The sequence below is a fragment of the Loxodonta africana genome, chromosome 9, assembly GCF_030014295.1.
Source record: "Loxodonta africana isolate mLoxAfr1 chromosome 9, mLoxAfr1.hap2, whole genome shotgun sequence".
Taxonomy (NCBI): domain Eukaryota; kingdom Metazoa; phylum Chordata; class Mammalia; order Proboscidea; family Elephantidae; genus Loxodonta; species Loxodonta africana.
In genome coordinates, this window is record NC_087350.1 from 115685183 (window position 1) to 115699631 (window position 14449).

Genomic DNA, 14449 nt, shown 5'->3' on the forward strand with positions numbered 1-14449 from the left:
TCAACTCCTATTTCCCTCTGGAAGGATACCTGCTGTGGGTGGCTAGGCCACTACAGTCTAATTCCATCCCTCCCATGGAATCACTAAGCAATGGATAAGCAAGTCACTCAGGGTGCCTCTTCCCATGTTTTGTGTGGTTGACGGCAGAAACATTCTGTGCATACAGGTGTGTGCCTCCAAGGTAACATCGTAATATGTAACAGCATGAACTGTAACCATTACTAGTGGTATTTATTCGAGGGGATCGTTGATTTCTGTCATCTAATTTATTCGGAAAACAGCCAATTTACTTGCTTTGGCTCACAGCCAAGGTGTAGCCCCACCCACCCCAGGAGGCAGATATCTTGATGCGTGGGTGATGGAATATTGGAGAACCAGAATTCCCACACCTCATCTGTGATGGGTCTGATCTAATAGCCAGGATTGACTTCTTTTGGGGGACCTTGACTAGAGAGAAGCTGGGGACGAATTCCTCACCTCAGCTGTCCGCGTGGTCTCACCTTCAGTTAATTATCTGGCAGGAGCACTGTCTCTTAAACTGTCCTTTACCATCACTTCTGGTACGGTGGGGATGGTGGGGAAAATCATGCTAAGTAAGAGGGCCTGTTTGTTATACCAGGCACAGTGCTAGGTTTTGTTTTGTTTTTACACGTACCATTGCATTTCATTCTACTTGGATCAACAGTCAACACGCACGGAAGCAACAGTCAAGAAATCAAGTGATGCATTGCTGTGGGCAAATCTCCTGCAAAAGACCTCTTTAAAGTGTTAAAGGGCAAAGACTTCACTTCAAGGACAAAGTGCATCTGACCCAAGCCATGGTCTTTTCAGTCGCCTTATATGCACGCTAAGGCTGGACAATAAAAAAGGAAGACTTAAGAAGAATTGACACATTCGAGTGGTGGTACTGGCAAAGAATACTGAATATACCATAGACTGCCAGAAAAACAAACAAATCACTCTTAGGAGAAGTACAACCAGAATGCTTTGAAGCGAGGATAACAGGACTTAAGCCTGCTTATTTTGGACACATCATCAGGAAAGACCAGTCACTACAAACGGATATCATAGTTGGAAAGTGGAGGATTGGCAAAGGCGAGGAAAGCCCTTCATGAGATGGATTGACACAGTGGCCCAAATAATGGACTCAAACATAGCAACAGTCATAAAGATGGCACAAGACCAGGCAACATTTTGTTCTGTCGTACATAACGTCTCCGTGAGTCAGAGCCAACCTGATGGCAGCTAACAATATCGACACCATTGCATTTAAATCTTGGAAGAAAAGTGAAATAACTTAGCTAGTAATTGTGTTGTGTATGTGGATATATGAACCTGTATTTACCTCATTCTCCTTCCTTCTTTTTTCCACGATCAAGACGTTTTCATTCTCCATTTACAAACTGGTGTTTTGTTTCCCTTTTTAACTATCTGTAATTCTTTGTGAAGTGTTAAATGCACATTGACTTAGGAAAATAGGTCTTGGTTGGATACTCTTTTAGGGATTTTATATTTTAATGGCGTTGGGGGCTAATGACATATAAGGTGCTCAAACTAGTCCATGGAAGTGTCTGTTGACTTCAGTAATCCATTTCAGATTTGTTTAGAATTCTGCTTATGTGTTAAATTTGAGTTTCTGCAGTGAGACTTTTTGTATCTTAGATGATTTATATCTTTCTGGGGAATCATTTAGAGCTTTTTTTTTTTTTTTAAACAAGTGGTTTTCATAAAGACCAGGGTACTAGGATATATATCACATGCACTCAAACATCTGGGCCAGAGAATGCATTTCTGTTTGATGTTTGTTACCAAAACGGCACCATCAAGTACTAACAACTGTTTTATTCTGATCTTAACATCATGTTTCAAATATTCCTTTCTTTTTTCTTCTTTCTAGCTTACTGTTATTCTGTTCACTGGCCCAGGCAGGAGAAGTTGATGTCCACGCCCACAGACCCTGGCACGATGCCCCACCCGGGGCCTTCGCCAGGGCCCGGACCCTCCCCAGGACCCATTCTGGGACCTAGCCCTGGGCCAGGACCATCCCCAGGTTCCGTCCACAGTATGATGGGACCAAGTCCGGGACCTCCAAGTGTCTCACACCCGATGCCGGCGATGGGGTCTGCTGACTTCCCACAGGAAGGCATGCATCAGATGCACAAGGTGAAAATTTCTCCTCCCCTTTGGCTTTCAGGGCATGAGCCTTCAGAAGGAGATCGCCAGGCCTTTCTTCTGAGGTTCCTCTGGGTGGGTCTGAACTGCCAACCTTTCAGCTGGTAGTCAGATGCTAAACCCATAGATAGCTGATACACCTGATCAACCACCCCCCCCTTTTATTTTTAAATATTATTAACAAGAGGATCGAGCTCGATCTTTGTCTTGTCTCGTACATTATTTAAAGCACACATCTAGGGCACTTTCATTGCCGTAGACGTTGTGCACCTGGGAAGATCCGACTCTGGCTGTGTAAACAGGGGACGGAATATGTAATTCTGACAGGTAGATTCAGGGATTTGTGGGCCGGAGATATTTCAGCTTGGTGAATAAGTAAATTAATGAATAAGCCTTGTTTTTTTTTTTCTTTTTTTTAAATTTTTCTCCCTGTATTAATTCATATCATCTACTAATGAACATACTGGAAATTATTCTTCCCTAAAAATGTCAACTTTTATGAAAAATTAGATGTTAAAGAGTAAAAGGAAAAAGAGTCTTTTTCTAAAAAGATTTTTTGTTTTAAGTCTGGAAGCTCAGCTGAAACCTGTCCACCATGGGTGACCCTGCTGGTAGCTGAATACCGGTGGCATAGCTTCCAGCGTCACAGCAACACGCAAGCCCCCGCTGACAGACATGTGGGGGAAACAGGCTTTATGGAGTTAAAATAGTTTCTAGGGATCCCTTAAAATGTACTTTGTAGTTTCTGTGTGAGGAAGCTTGATTCTGGTGTTGGGAAGGGGCTCTGGGTTGGCAGAATGCAGGTCCAGCTGTGTGTTTCTGGACTAAGGTTACAATAATCCTCTATTTATGAGCCTGGATTATTGCTGTGGGAAAGATCGTACGGTATAATTTGGCATCATGCCTTGGTGGGATATGCAAAGAAGAGAGAGCAGACTTTTCGGAAAGTAAACAAGATCCTCCCTGACAGTTTGCTTTGAAATTTGGCAGTAGCCAAAGAACATCTACGAGTCCATTGCATGCTACCTGAGGGCTTTGCCTAAGAGACAAATAGAGGCTTTTTACACCCTCCAGGTGGTGCACACACTTAAAGTGCTTGGCTGCTCCCCAAAAGGTGAAAGGTTCAAGCCTATCCAGAGGTGCCTCAGAAGAACGGCCTGGTGATCGACTTCTGAAAAATCACCCACTGAAAACCCCATGGAGCACAGTTCTCCTCCGACACACCTGGGGTTGCACAAGTGGGAATCGAATAGACAGCAGCTGGCTTTGGGTGACATCCCAGGTAGATAGGGTGGTGGGACGCCTCTTGTCTCAAGTCAGTAAGCAGTGAAAGAGACAGGCTCAAAACAAAAAGTTAACCACAGAAAAAAGCGAGTCCTTTCTCGAATTATGTTGTAAGTCAAGGCTTCAGAGCCCAAAAGGAAGGATCCGTGTTTTGAAGAAGAAACGCCCTGACTTGATGACCCTCAAATCAGCAGAGTATTATATGCTTCTTGGGAAGAGTAAAGCAGTGCTGAGATAGATAAGCAGTCTGCCGGGTGCCTTCGAGTCGATCCCAACATCCGGCATGTGTGTCAGGGTGGAACTGTGTTCCAGAGGGTTTTCAGTGGCTTGTTTTTCAGAAGTAGGTCCCAGGTCTTCCTTGTGAGGTGCCTCTGGGTGGATTTGAACCTCCAGCCTTTTAGTTAGCAGCCAAATATGACAACTGTTCGTACCACCTAGGGACTAGGAAATAGTTAATCCTAGGTTAACCCCAGGTAACCAATGTTAACAGTTTGCTGCAGATTCTTCTCGTACCTTACTTTTTTCTTGTTCAGTTAAAAAAAAATAAAAAATGTATATGCATATACAGGTGTGGATTTTTTTTGTTGTTGTTTTTCTTTTACCATCATAGAATCGTATCGTCCCTATGAAGTCCTTCCTGCTTTCATTTAATAATATATCATGGCTATCTCTACAATTCCCCAAGCCCTCTTCCTTTCTTTCTTCTTCTTTTTTAATCCATTTTTAGCTTGTCCAGGGTCTAGAGAAATAGAGCTGCTTGTTTTCTGTATCAGATTTTTGGGGGAATGTATTGAGTATTTTGACATTCTGAAGTTATTAGCTTGTCTTGTGTTATGTTAAATGAATTCGGGAGCTGTATTAGATCTCATCTGTCACTTGTAAACTTTAGCCTGAGTGGCTTACATCATTTCAGAAGGGTTTGAGGATGTCTTACCTTCAACATGAAATGTAAAATTTGAAGAAAATATTTAGCTAGCCCCATTATTATTACAAAGCCTTGGTGGCACAATGATTAAGTGCTCAGCTGCTAACTGAAAGGTTGGCAGTTCGAACCCACCCGGTGGCTCCACTGGAGAAAGACCTGGCAATCTGCTTCTGTAAGGATTACAGCCCTATGGGGTAGTTCTACTCTGTCACACGGACTCGCTGTCATCGAAATCGACTCAATGGCACAGAACAACAACATTATCATCTAGGCGTTTAAATGAAGCGTTGGGTCGGTGTTAATGTAGTTACGCTGGATTATTTTGTTGTTGTTGTTATTTTTTATTTTTATCACATCTGGTTCCTTTTGTTACCTAGCATCTTTGTCAACTTTCTCGTATTCTTAACCCTCATCCATGCTCCTTTTTGGGTTTTGTTTTGCTCACATTCTGCAAGTTTTGGGTTTTTTGCCATTCTGTGTTTCCTTATGCCCAGCCCCTTAGCTCGTTCCCTGCGTGAGGAGATGGGTGGGTGCCTGGAGCTCACACCTGCTGACCAGATGCCTCCATTTTCTTGGATTCTTTTTATTCCTTCTCTTTCTCCTTCTTCCTCCGAGATTCAGCTTTTTGCTTTCCGACATGACTGGAAATAAACAAACAAGTGTCTTAGACGCCTCTGCTGCTCTGCTTTGATTTCCTTCTATTATTACTATTTAACAGACTTGGTGACGCTCTTTATGCCGGCTTCTTCCTGCTTTTCTTCTGCACATCCTCTTTATGGTAAATTTTTCCTCTTTTCAAGTGCGTGCTTTTGACTCCGCAGAAATCAACTTTCTTTTCTCCAAAACTGCAAACACTCATACTTTCTTACTGGAAGTCATTTGGTTTCTATAAACTTCTGGAAATATTCCTTTCAAGCTTGTTTTGAAAATTGCCACTCCAGTTTGAGGAGGAATAGACTTTTCCTTTTTTTCAAACACATGCTTGGTTGCCCCATTCTGGATCGGATTAACATCAGTTCAATAGCCATTTATTGTGTGCCCTCTTCCGTGCTAGGCCTCAAGTCCTGTTTCTAGCCCCCACGTTCTTGTTTCTTGCTAAACTGTGCTTTTAACCTTTTTTGGTCTTCCTCCCTCTAGACTGCAGCTTTATCTATCTACCCTCCTTCCCTCTCAGTGTTTACCCCATTCACTGCTCTACCCTGTCTGTTCCTCTCTTGCCAACTGTCATGGAACCTTCTGGATCCAGCTTTTAAACTTGCCATAGTTCCTTCCTCTCTAATGGAAAAAAATTACCAAAAAAAAGATCATCGCAGGTGTTTCAAATAGTCTTCCTTCGGACTCGCTTCACCATACAACAAATTTCAAGGCTTACTTAAAAGGGTATGGAAGAACAGCTTACCTGTGTCCACCTTCATTTTTATTTGTAGCTGTTGATGATGGTACCAAAAAAATTTGAACTGCTTAGCTAAAGCCTTAAACTCTGACTTGAATCAATCGACATCAACTGCCTTGGGTTTTTTGTTTGTTCGTTTGTTTTTGGTAACTTCTGACTTACCAATAATTTTGCTTATCCTATAGGTGTGGGTGTTTGTTGTTATTTATTTGCTCTCACCTGTGAGGTATAGAAGGAGCCCCAGGGTGCAGTGACTGAGTGTCCGGCTACTACCCGAAAGGTCTGCTGTTCAAACCCATCATCCGCTTCACGGGAGAAAGATGTGGCAGTCTGCTTCCCTAAAGATAGAAAAAAAAAAAAAGATACAGCCTTGAAAACCCTGTGGGGCAATTCTACCCTGTCCTATAGGGTCACTATGAGTTGGAATCGACTTGACGGCCATGGGTTTGGTTTTTTGGATAAGGTGTAAAAATATATGACTGTTTTATAGGTAATACATTAATGTGCTATCCCTTTGAAAACATCAGGGAAGCATCCGAAAACTGTGGTTAGGATTTTTACCCAAATAACATACGCCTTCTGTGTTTGTTTGCCAACCACTCCCTCCCCCTGCGAGGTATTTTCATAAGCGCTAATTTATAGCAACATGTAAAAACAATTGGCATAACAGCGCTTATGAAAATACCTCACGGGGTGAGGGAGCGGTTGGCAAACAAACATAAAAGATGCACGTTATTTGCATGAAAATATGGTTAAAAAAAAAAAAACCAGAAAACTAAACCCATTGCTGTTGAGCCAATTCCAACTCATAGTGACCCTATAGGAGAGAGTAAGAACTGCCCCGTAGAGTTTCCAAGGAGTGCCTGGTGGGCTCGAACTGCTGACCTTTTGGTTAGCAGCTGTAGCACCTAACCACTGTACCACCAGGGTTTCTGAGAAGTCCAGTAATAGTAGCAATACTGTGCCTTAATGCAATGTCTGACTGGTGTCTTTAACTGTTCCAGCCCATTGATGGTATGCACGACAAGGGGATTGTAGAAGACATCCACTGTGGCTCCTTGAAGGGCACCGGGATGCGACCCCCACACCCAGGAATGGGCCCTCCCCAGAGTCCGATGGATCAGCACAGCCAAGGTTGGTGTCGGCTACATCCCCGTTTTGGGTCCCACGCCGTAGTCTTTCCATCGTCCCTATGGGTTATTTTAATTATGACTTCCAAAGAAAGTGTGTAAGGAAGGTTGGATCCATCAGGGTTTTTATTCTCCATAGAAGTCTCCCTCCTCCTGTCAGTACAACTTGATAAGCATATGTGGGCAAATGATTTCCAAAGACTTAGTACTTTGACCGGCCATCCTGTATCCAAGCACTCTGCTCAGCGCTTTAAGGGCCTTATCTGTAATCTGTATCATCACCTGGGAAGAGAAATGACATTTTTTGTTGTTGCTAGTTGCTGTTGAGTCGGCCCTGACTCATGGCAACCTCATGTACAACATATCAAAGTGTTGCCCACCGCTGCGCCGTCTTCGTAATTGTTGGCGTGTTTGAGTTCATTTTTGTGGCCACTGTGTGTTTTGAGTGCCTTCCAACCTAGAGGCTCATCTTCTAGCACTATATTGGGCAATGTTCTGTTGTGATCTGTTGGCTAGTTTTTGGATGTAGATCTCCAGGCCTTTCTTCTTAGTGTGTCTTAGTCTGGAAGCTCTGTGGAAACGTGTCCACCCTGGTTGACTCTGTTGGTATTTGAAATATCAGTGGCATAGCTTCCAGTATCACAGCAACACACAGGCCACCATAGTATGACAAACTGATAGACGGATGGTAGAAATGACATTACGTCAGTGTGATAGGTGGGAGGACCAGAGCCCAGAGAATGTCCTTCATTTCCTTAATTTGACACAGCCTGTAAGTGACAGGGCCAGAAATAGAATCCAGGTCTGCCTCTCAATGACAGCATAGGTGTGAAGGTAGGATGGGCCGCCTATGTTCCTCACATTGCATTGTATGTCAGGTGGCTTTTTCTGGCAGTTGGAATCACTTGTCAGTGCAGGTGGGTGGCCAAATCAGTGTATGATACATCTCTGCCCCTTTCTGCCTTATCTAAGCTGTTCTCTTCCCTGCACTCACTGTTGAAGGCATTTTAGGGTACCTCAGAGCCTTTTTAATACACTATGACCTGTTTTGAGGACCATCGTGTGGCCATTTCACCATGTGAGGGCTGTGGTTAATCAAGTATTAATTAACAGGACCACACAGATATTCTAATTCAAGGCTTATGGTTTGTATGTTGCTGTCTATAAAACCAATCATCATCGAGTCACTTCTGACTCATGGTGACCCCATGTTTGTCAGAGTAGAACGGTGCTCCATAGGGTTTTCAGTAGCTGATTTTTTGGAAGTAGATGGCCAGGACTTTCTTCTGAGGCACCTCTGAGCAGACTTGAACCACCAACCTTTCACTTAGCAGCCAAGCACATTAACTGTTTTCTTGTGTAATTTATGTGTAATTTAATGGATTTTTTTTTTTCCCTCCATCCATCCACGGAGGGAAGAGTTGACTGTGAGGATTTGAAGACTTGTATTCAGAATTATTTCCCTTTTAAAATAGAAACAGGCAAGTAGCGGAGGTATTGGAATGCCTCTCTGCTAATATTTGAGCAGGTTTGTGAACACCCCAGACTTGGATCTGAATTTTGGCATCAGACGTGAATAAGGGCTGCCGATGACTTAGAGAATCATGACCACGTCCCAAGGGAGCCTGAAGCATCGGGACTTTGAGCAGCACGAGAAGGGAGAAATTGACCCGTTCGGGGTTTAGAATACCGAGATTTATCATTTAAATCCCTGGGGCCAGGTGTGCTCACAGAGTTCATGTAGATTTCACTTCTCCCTGGGAGGTGTGGATGAGTTATAGTCAGAGGTGTTTGAAGCCAGGTGCTTGTTCTGTCTGCTCCCTGCCCTAGTATGGTATTACAGAAACTCTAGAAATGGAACGCTAGGAAAACCGCAAAGCAAAATACTTGGGATGCCTGCCGCATCGGTGAGGGCAGGCTTTTAGAGGTTTTGAAATTTCTCTCATCGTGTGGCTCTCTCCTTTAGCTTAAGAATGATATCTTCTTTATCTTTGGATTGCCAACATTTGGCCCAATACCTAGCACCTGACTGGACAGAGACTCCGTAGATTTCACCCAGTGAGAGAGAGAAGTGAGCCTCTTCATTGAAAAGTCACTCATTTTTAAATCGATCTTCATTTTCATATCATTTCAGGGAGTTATAATTACTGTGAAACGCGAAGGACTGCATTCAATGGAATCCGAATTAGCATACGTAATTTTTTTTTCCCTTAAAATAGCAAAAGCACACTGTTGGTTTGGGAATGGGTTATTTAAAAGTGTATGTTTGAATAACGCAGTGTTGCTATAATGCTGTCTGATTCTATATAACGATCTAGAGAGGATTTAGATTGTGGGATAGTGTGTGTCTTTAAAAACACCCTGTAGGAAGCCATTTATAAACACAGAGGTACAGAGAGGTGTGGTATTGATCAAGAAGGTGCCAGCTTTTCCTACCTAGCAACCTGTTAGCTTATTTTAGGGGATTGGTTGAGAAGCAAAACCATTTCCTTCAATAAATATGGAAGTTGTACCTTACGGTCCAATGATAACATTGTTTATTTTTAGCCCATTGGATGGAAAAAGCCTTCAAAGGCAGGTATATAATATTTAAGGTTTGTGTGTGTGTGTGAAGAGAAAATTCATACAAAAATTGGCACTTACAAGTTCAAGATTATTAAAAGGAAAGAGGTTATTGCTTCTTTCTGAGGCAAGGTGAAACGGGGGAGATAATGGCCCTAGAAGTAGGAAGGAAAATTGCCATTTTTTGACTACTTTTGAATGAACGAGTCACTTAAAAGAGCAGAATCTACGTGTGCGCTGTCATCCCACAGACAAATGTAGACTCACTCGCAGGCAACTGCCTCTCGGTTTCTTTAGGGAAAGATAATTACCAAAATATGCAATGTTATTTCATCATGTAGATTCTGTTTTTCCTCAAGTCTTTATGGAATGCTAGTCATGGAGGGAAAAAAACCAAAAAAAAACTCTGTAGCTGAGACACTGTCACATTTTTAACTTCATTCTATGACAGAATGATTCTATTAATATCCCCTATAAAATCTGGGAAATAATTTTGCCCACCTCCCTCCCCCCGCCCCCGATTCCTTTGATCAAATTTGAGGTTAGATTTGGTTGTATTGATGAATTCTGGAAGATGATTTTTATTCCACTCTCAGTTTCTTTCTTATCAGATTTGAGGTAAATATTTTTTAATATTGATTTTCAAGTAGCCAAGTTCTCCTCTCCGGGCTTGAGTGCTGGTGCGTAATGTAACCGCTTCACCGTCAGAACTCTGTGCTGCTCATAGGTCATCGTTTAAAAGACTGATTTGTTAAACAGTGTTGTACAGTTGAGTGTAGACGGGATTGCTAGTCAGGTGATTCTGTGTGGACTCTGTATGACTGAAGTATTTGGTCCATCCTGGGTTTTATCATGGGTAGCCTGTAATCTCATCATTATGAGATTAATGATGAGATTTCATCATTAATGATGAGATTTCATCATTAATAGGGTCACTATGAGTCAGATTGTCAGAATCGACTCAAAGGCACTGGGTTTGGGTTTTGGTTGGTTTGGCCTGTAATCAAGGAGGTTCCTGGGTGGCAGGGTCACCATGAGTCCAAATTGACTCAACGGCAACGGGGTTTTTGAGTGGGGCACACATTTAAGCAAGCGCTTGACTACTAGCACCTCGGAAGACAGTGTCTGGTGATCTGCTTCCAAAAGATCACAGCCTTGAAAACTCTGTGGAGCAGTTCTCTGCACAGCTGGGGCCTCCATGGGTTGGAATGGACTCGACAGTAACTAATTAATAACAACAACGGAGCTGTAATTGAGGACCTTAGGAAACAGGAAAGACTGGGAGAAAGGACACCCAGGATCCTGGTGGTATCCCTTCTACTATGAAAATGTCCCACCACCTGTCTGTCGGTTTGTCCTACTGTGGTGGCTTGCATGTTGCTGTGATGCCGGAAGCTATGCCACCAGAATGTCATATACCAGCAAGGTCACCCATGGTGGGCAGATTTCAGTGGAGCTACCAGACTAAGATGGACTAGGAAATTAGCCAAAGAAAACCCTTTGGATCACAACAGAATGTGATCTGATGTAGTGCTGGCAGATGAGCCCCTTAGATTGAAAGGCGCTCAAAATACACAATGGCTGCAACCATGGACGCCAGCATACCAACTGTCGTGAAGATGGTGCAGGACCGGGAGATGTTTTCTTCTTTTGTACATAGGGTTGCCATGAGTCAGAGCCAGACTGACAGCAGCTAACAACAACTATCATAGAGTTCTGGTCAGGAGGGACATAAGCAGATATCTAATAAACACCCATGTGATGACCTTGATGGTAACCGTGCCTGTTGTTGTTAGCTGCCATCGAGTTGGCCCCTGACACATGGTGACCCTATGTACAACAGAACAAAACTCTGCCTGGTCTTGCACCATCCTCATGATAGGTTGCAGATTGGACTGTTGTGATCCATAGTGTTTTCATTGACTGGTTTTTGGAAGTAGATCTCCAGACCTTTCTTCCTGGTCATCTTAGTCTGGAAGCTCTGCTGAAACCCAATGAGCATCACAGCAACAAGGGCAAAGACCTTTCAATCTCTCTATGTTTTACGATATATTTTAGGACACCTCTGACTGGTGAATGAGCACTTAGTATGATTCAGTGCAACCCTTTTGGAAGGCTGTGGGTCACTCCATTCTCTCCTTCATCTTGGATTCCCTCAGCAACACTCAGTCATAGGTTTTTCTAGGAATTCTTTGGCCAGGCTATTTAGTTCATCTTTTGAAATGAGTTTCTTGAGATTTTGGGGCATTTTGATTTTTTTTTTCTTAAGAAAGTGTCCTTAAACTTTCCCCTTAAATCTCTTAGAGCCTGAACCGATGACTTTCCTTTTTATGGTACAGCGTAAGTGGTTCTGGAGAGCCCTCGTGGTCCAGCATTTAAAGCACCGGGCTGCTGACTGAAAGGTGGGTGGTTCAAACCCACCAGCAGCTCTGCTGGAGAAAAGAGCTGGTGATTACTCCCGTAAAGATTACAGCCTGGGTAAACCCTAGGGGGCAGCCTTATTCTGTCACGTGGGGTCACCATGAGTCGGAATTGCCTTGATGGCACACAGCAACAACAATGACAACAAAACAGTTCTGGGAGATTTTTGGAACTCTGAAGTCTTTAACTTATTTCTATATAATCAAATTTATGCTAGATGATGGAAGGGGCGAAGGCATTGGAATTAGACTCGCTTTGAATCTTGGAGCAGCTACGGGCAAATTGTGTGGCCCTGGGCAGTAGGCTGACTCTCTGAATCCCAGTTTCTTCAGTTTAAAATTGAAGTAACAATACACGCCTTCTGGGCTTGTAATAAGGATTAAAGAAATAACGTACGCTCCACCTGTGGCCCCTTGGGTCCCCTTTATCATTTCTGTGTTCCTACCACCTGGACGTGCACTGGCCAGAGCCGCCATCTTGCTGGCAGGTCCTGGCCCCCCGCTTACTCACACGTGGAAATGGCCCTGGGGGCGAATGCTCCCTAGGGTATTTATTAGTCATAACCAGTGACATACTAGCCTCTGATGATTGTAAAAGTGTAAATATCCAGCTTCTTCACCCTTTCCCTGGAATAACAAGTTTCAGGCCGCCACTGCAGCAGCTGCCTTAATAATTCACCCCTTATCGGCTGCCTTCCCTTTCTTCTCTCACCATCCCCCATCTGAGCCAGTGTCCCACATCAAAAACGAAACCTGTTGCCTTTGAATCAGCTCCAACTTGTGGCAACCTCATGAGTTACAGAGCAGAACTGCTCCTTAGGGTTTTTCTTGGCTGTCATATTTATGGATGTAGACTGTCAGGCCTTTCTTCCGCAGTGCTGGTGAGTGGGTTTGAACTGCCAATTTTTTTTTTTTAATTTTTATTGTGCTTTAAGTGAAAGTTTACAAATCAAGTCAGTCTCTCACATAAAAACTTATATACACCTTGCTACATACTGCCAGTCCTTCTCCCGCCAGTGAGGTAGGCTGCTCCCTCCTTCCACTCTCTCTTTTCGTGTCCATATCACCAGCATCTAACCCCCTCTACCCTCTCATCTCACCTCCAGACAGGAGATGCCAACATAGTCTCAATTGTCCACCTGATCCAAGAAGCTCACTCCTCACCAGCATTCCTCTCCATCCCATTGTCCAGTCCAATCCCTGACTGAAGAGTTGGCTTTGGGAATGCTTCCTGTCCTGGGCTAACAGAAGGTCTGGGGACCATGACCTCTGGGGTCCTTCTAGTCTCAGACCATTAAGTCTGGTCTTTTTACAAGAATTTGGGGTCTGTATCCCACTGCTGTCCTACTCCCTCAGGTGTTCTCTGTTGTGTTCCCTGTCAGGGCAGTCATCGGTTGTAGCCGGGTACCATCTAGTTCTTCTGGTCTCAGGCTGATGTAGTCTCTGGTTTCTGTGGCCCTTTCTGTCCCTTGGGCTTGTAATCACCTTGTGTCCTTGGTGTTCTTCATTCTCCTTTGATCCAGGTGGGTTGAGACCAATTGATGCAACTTAGATGGCTGCTTGCTAGCGTTTAAGACCCCAGACGCCACTCTCCAAAGTGGGATGCAGAATGCTTTCTTAATAGATTTTATTATGCCAATTGACTTAGATGTCCCCTGAAACCATGGTCCCCAGACTCCTGTCCCTGCTATGCTGGCCTTCGAAGCATTCAGTTTATTCAGGAAACTTCTTTGCTTTTGGTTTAGTCCAGTTGTGCAGACCTCACCTGTATTGTGTGTTGTGTTTCCCATCACCTAAAGTATGAACTGCCAACCTTTAAGTTAGAAGTGCAGACCATTTGTGCCACCCAGAAACCTACATGCTAATGTCCCTACCCCTCGCAGTAAATACCTGCACTCAATCCTTGGCTCAGGCTCTGCATCTGGCGAGAACTCCCCTGAGATAGTACATACAGTGCTTTGCACAGTGCTTGGAACACTGCTGTTGTTGTTAGGTGTGTCAAGTCGGCTCCAACTCATAGCAACCCTCTGCAAAACAGAACAAAATGTTGCCTGGTCCTGCACCATCCTCACAATAGTAGGTGTGTTTGAGCCCGTTGTCGCAGCCACTGTGTCATCTGTCTCATTTTTGCTGGCAGCGTAGACCCTCAGTAAATGTGAATTATCCCTAACGTGCATAATAATAAATCAGAGACTATTCAGTGTCCAATCAGAGCCTTGTTATTCTCCACTGAGTTATGTTAGATGCCTTCTGGTTTTGTTCTCCAGGTTGGAGTGACTTTAAATGTCTCGTGCTAGCCCCTGGTGCCTTTTTTTTAAGGGTGTAACAACCACTAACAGTCTGCCTTCTAGAACATGCAGCTATGTGAAATGTGGCTACTTTGAAGTGAAATGTGCTGTACATGTAAAATACTGGATTTTGAAGACTAAGTAGGACAAAAAGAGTGTAAAATACCTCATTAATCACTTTCACAGGTTGGGATTATAATATTTTTTTATTTATTTTGCTGTTGTTGAGAACGTACCCAGCAAAACATAAACTGGCTGAACCATTTCTCCATGGA

General features: G+C 43.6%; 1 protein-coding gene across 6 annotated transcripts in view; it reads left to right on the forward strand.

Moving 5' to 3' along the window:
* Positions 1-14449, forward strand: part of SMARCA2 (SWI/SNF related, matrix associated, actin dependent regulator of chromatin, subfamily a, member 2) — a 216339-nt gene that overhangs the window by 18512 nt on the left and 183378 nt on the right. For all 6 annotated transcript variants that reach the window (XM_023539439.2, XM_064290573.1, XM_064290571.1 and 3 more), the window contains exons 2-3: positions 1898-2163; positions 6779-6908. In XM_023539439.2, coding sequence (XP_023395207.2) covers positions 1939-2163; positions 6779-6908 — 355 coding nt within the window. In that variant the 5' untranslated portion in view covers positions 1898-1938. The remainder of the gene's footprint in view (positions 1-1897; positions 2164-6778; positions 6909-14449) is intronic.